This window comes from Mercurialis annua, linkage group LG3, assembly GCF_937616625.2.
Source record: "Mercurialis annua linkage group LG3, ddMerAnnu1.2, whole genome shotgun sequence".
Classification (NCBI taxonomy): Eukaryota; Viridiplantae; Streptophyta; class Magnoliopsida; order Malpighiales; family Euphorbiaceae; genus Mercurialis; species Mercurialis annua.
In genome coordinates this window covers 27,869,643-27,873,971 of record NC_065572.1, presented here as the reverse complement: position 1 = coordinate 27,873,971, position 4,329 = coordinate 27,869,643, and the positions used below count along the sequence as shown (strand labels likewise).

At 36.2% G+C, this 4,329-nt stretch overlaps 1 protein-coding gene across 1 annotated transcript; it reads left to right on the top strand.

Moving 5' to 3' along the window:
* Positions 1-970: 970 nt before the first annotated feature.
* LOC126672461 (uncharacterized) lies at positions 971-2,114 on the top strand. The gene is made up of 2 exons (XM_050366410.1): positions 971-1,270; positions 2,067-2,114. The coding sequence occupies exons 1-2, from the start codon at positions 971-973 to the stop codon at positions 2,112-2,114; spliced, it is 348 nt and encodes a 115-aa protein (XP_050222367.1).
* Positions 2,115-4,329: the final 2,215 nt, after the last annotated feature.

Below are 4,329 nucleotides of genomic sequence, written 5' to 3'. Positions count from 1 at the left end.
TATCGTTTGTAAACGTTTGGCTTAAATCACTAATAAGGTGAAACGTTTGGATTTGTTTCCTAACCTTTGTAAAAGTTTGGCTTAAATTGTTAAAAAGGTTTTGATTTGTTTCGTAACGTTTGTAAACGTTTGGCTCAAATTGCTAAAAAGGAGAAACGCTTGGATTTGTTTCGTAACGTTTGTAAACGTTTTGGTTAAATTGCTAAAAAGGATGTTGCAGAGTTTGACTCGCTAGTAGGTAAAGTTGGAACATCAGAGACCGTTTGGATATCTACAGCCGCTACCTATTCCAGAGTGGAAATAGGAGCATATCGCAATGGACTTCGTAGTTGGTTTACCACGTACTCGAAAGTGGTATGATTCGATTTGGGTGATTGTTGACCGTTTGACCAAGTCAGCTCACTTCTTACCGATCAAGGTTACTTATCAGGATTCGAAGTTGGCACAGTTGTGCATCGATCGTATTGTCAGTCTCCATGGTTTACCAGTGTCGATAGTTTCGGACAGAAGTTCGATTTTCACCTCTCGGTTTTGGAAGGTATTGCAGGAATCTTTGGGTTCGAGGTTTGATTTCAGTACTGCATTTCATCCTCAGACTGACGGTCAGTCTGAGAGGACGATTCAGACTTTGGAGGATATGCTTAGAATGTGTATTCTTGATTTTCAGGGTAGCGGGGATACTCATTTTCCTTTGATTGAGTTTTTCTACAACAACAGTTATCACACTAGTATTGAGATGGCACCTTACGAGGCTTTGTATGGGCGCAAGTGTCGATCTCCTATATGTTGGGAAGAGGTCGGCGAGCGTAAACTTTCTTGAGCTCAGATCATCCAGATTATCTATGAGAAGGTACCTTTGATCAAGCGTAGGTTTGAGACTGCTTTTAGTCGGCACAAGAGCTATGCTGATCTTAAGCGGAAGGATTTTGAATTTCGTGTTAGCGACTATGTATTTCTTCGGGTTTTGCCTATGAAGGGCGTTGTACGTTTTGGTATAAAGGGGGAACTAGCACCGAGGTTTCTTGGTCTTTATGAGATCATAGAGAGAGTTGGAGCAGTTGCTTATCGTTTGGCGTTACCGCCAGACATGTCTTTGGTATATCCAGTGGTCCATATCTCGATGTTGCGGAAGTGCGTTTCTGATCCTGCTCAAGTGATTATACCACAAAGTGTTGAGATTGACCAAGAGCGGTCTTATGAGGAGCAGCCTGTTGAGATTTTCGATACACAGGTGCGTAAGTTGCGGAACAAGGAGATTCTGATGGTCAAGGTACTGTGGCGGAATCACTCTATAGAAGAGTGCACCTAGGAGACGGAGTCCGACATGAGGAGCCGTTATCCTTTCCTCTTTCGTTGAGGTACGTTGGATTTGTTGATTTCTTTTATGTTATGTTAGTACCTTGGGTTATGTGTTTATTTTATGTGTTACTTTGGTATTTGATACTTTGGGCACTGTGCTATGCATATTACATTGGTATGTTTACGTGAGATGTTGCGTAGTTTCGTAGTTGTGAAATCGAGGACGAATTTGTTTTTAAGTTGGGAAGAATGTAACACCCCGTATTTTCTAATTTGTTATGTTAAGCATAAACGGTACCTTGGGTTCGTTTGAGTGGTTCGACCACTTGTAATCATGATTCGAAGGTTCTAAGCCTTTTAATATGTGTTTTAAGATGTATTAGGAGTAGTTTTAGAGTTACGAACATTTTCGATTTCAAATTAAAAATCTCAATTTTTCATCGGAGGCAGTAGCATTTTCGCGGGCGTGATGGGAGGAGTGTCGCGGGAGCGACGTATATCACGGGCGCGATATGGCTGTAGCGGGCGTGATGCGTACACTGTTCAGTTCGCTGATTTTCTATTAATACCACCTTAATTAGACCTAATAAGATTTTACACTTTCTCAAAAACCCTATTACAACACCTACTCTGGATATCATCTCCTACTATTCCTTAGTCTAATTTGATCATTGGTAAGGAAATTCATCAATCTCTTAAGGTTTAATCATAGTTTGATCGTTCCTATTTGTTCTTAATCCTCTAGCCATCGTTTCAATTGATTGTAGACTGACTTTGGGATAAATTCTGGGTTTTCTTCCTTTGGTTATTCTTAATCTATTCCAAAAGATTAGTGGCTCTAAACCCTTATTATGGTTTGTAGAGATTGCTAGTTGATGTGTTAATTCAGTACTTTGGGTGACTTGACTGTATTTTTTGTGTTGCTATGATTTATAAATTCTGGAAATCTTGATTTGATGTTATATAAGTCTCTTTGATTTCATTTGTACTTTGGGTGGTTTGGATTGGATGTTAGAATTGATAGATTTATCAAATGGCTAAAGATTTTAGGTTACAAAACTGTTTTGATTGTTGTTTAAAAATCTGGAAATGTTTTAAAGTTTGATCTTAGTTTGTTAGATGCTTAACAATACTTTGGGTGGTTTGGATATATTGTTTAAATGATTTAATGAATCATTTGGATTAAACTTTTGAGATAAAATTATGTTTTGGTGTAAGCCTAAAATCTGCAAATCTTTTTTTTTTTAAAGATTAAAAGGTTGTTTGTTAAAAATTTACACATCGAGTGAATTGAGGTAACTATCTAAGGATCAAACATATGTTAAATATGGTTTACTTGAATTATATCGCTGTTATAAAAAGAATCGTGTTGCTGGAAATTATTTACAAAGAAGGATTCTAGTATTTGAAAGATTACTTTGGTGGATAGTGATTGGTAAAATTGACCAATTTAATGGATGTTAGTCTTGTTAACAATGGTTAAATGAGATATAAGGCATGTAAGGGTTATATGGTTGTTGTGAGTTGATTAAATTATTTAGTTTCAGTTGATACTTGAAAGATGATTAAATCTTATTGATTCTATTTAAGTTGAGATATTAAGTGTACCTTGGGTGTTACTTGTCAAGTGTTGACAAGCTTATTTGGATTGTGGTTTCTATATTGTTTCGTGGCATTATTAAGTCAAGGTATTAGTTCTTATCTAAAATAACTTTGGTTTTATTTAAGGTTTGATTTAAGAAATTGGTTTTTAACTTTGGTTTATGGATGGGTCGGGTTAGACGTGGTCTCTAGACATGTTGTGTTAAGCTAAACTACAGTAAGGCTAACACACTACTCTAGGAACTATTATTGTTTTGAAAAGATTATTTATGTATTTAAGACGTTGGTTTCGTTTTCAAAGATAAGAACTCACCTAAGCTTAATTTGCCTTACTTTGTTATTTGGTTTGAATGAAATACTTTGGATATACTTTAGTTGTACTTTGGTTACCTTGGCTGATTCTTTGGTTGTGTTTGAAATGCTAGTCCTATATGGAGTCCAGTATTCTTAGAGTTAGGGGTTGATTGGATTTTAACTTGTATAATGTTTTAGACCTGTCGACTGCTTGTGCTTCGGAGTCTACGCAGGGTTAGCTGTTTGCCAAGATTCATGTGGATAATCAAGCAGTGAGTTTATAATGTTATTTACCGCTTTATTAAGTACCGCACATTATTTTAGTATATCAAATGTTTGTGAACTGTTTTAAGAAATATGGATATGGATTGAAACGAGCTACTCGATAGGCTTGTATCGAGACTGCGTGCACCGGTAAGTACTTTGGGATTGGATGACCAATGTCTGGCCCACTTTGGGAATCGATGAGGATTTGTTCCCATCTACTTTGGGTTAAATACTTTGGGATTTCATTTCAATATTGTTTTCCATAATTAAATATATATATATTAGTATAAAAGGATTTCTTTTAAGGGTTTTAAACTTAATAAATGTAAATAGCATTATGAACTCATCTCAGTATATCTGACCACGTTGTTTTTCCAATTTTTTTTCAGGCTTATGATTTTGAGAGCGTTGGTCATCTCCGATATTTTGATTCCTCGGAGGTCTTTTTATGTTATTGGACTAGTCAAATGTTTTACCTCTTAGACCGCAGTAGAACTAGTTGTCCCTGTTATTATTATATTTTGGTTTGTCGTAGTGGTAAAACTTTTATATTATTGCACCTTGGGCATGTTACATTGGATTATTTATATATGAGGCATGTTTCATAATTTTGAATTGCTATTAACTAATTATATTAGAACTGTTGAATAAACTGCTAGACTTAGGTTGGAGTCTCGTTTGCCCCCGAGCATTGCTTTTCTTGTAGGTTTATTTTGATAATACGGTTATCCGCGAGGCTTGCTACGTGTTTTGGTACGACCATACCCATACCCTAGCGCCGGTCACAATCCATGAAATTGGATCCTGACAAAACGCTTGTAAACCTTTGTCTTACATGGCTAAAAAGGTGAAACGTTTGAATTTTTT

What these genes read in the sequence shown, in the direction of transcription:
- LOC126672461 (XM_050366410.1), top strand. Translation starts at nt 971, where the DNA reads ATGAAGGGCGTTGTACGTTTTGGTATAAAGGGGGAACTAGCACCGAGG. An exon ending in AGGAGATTCTGATGGTCAAG is followed by an intron (nt 1,271 to 2,066) that starts GTACTGTGGCGG and finishes AATTGATTGTAG; the next exon opens with ACTGACTTTGGGATAAATTC.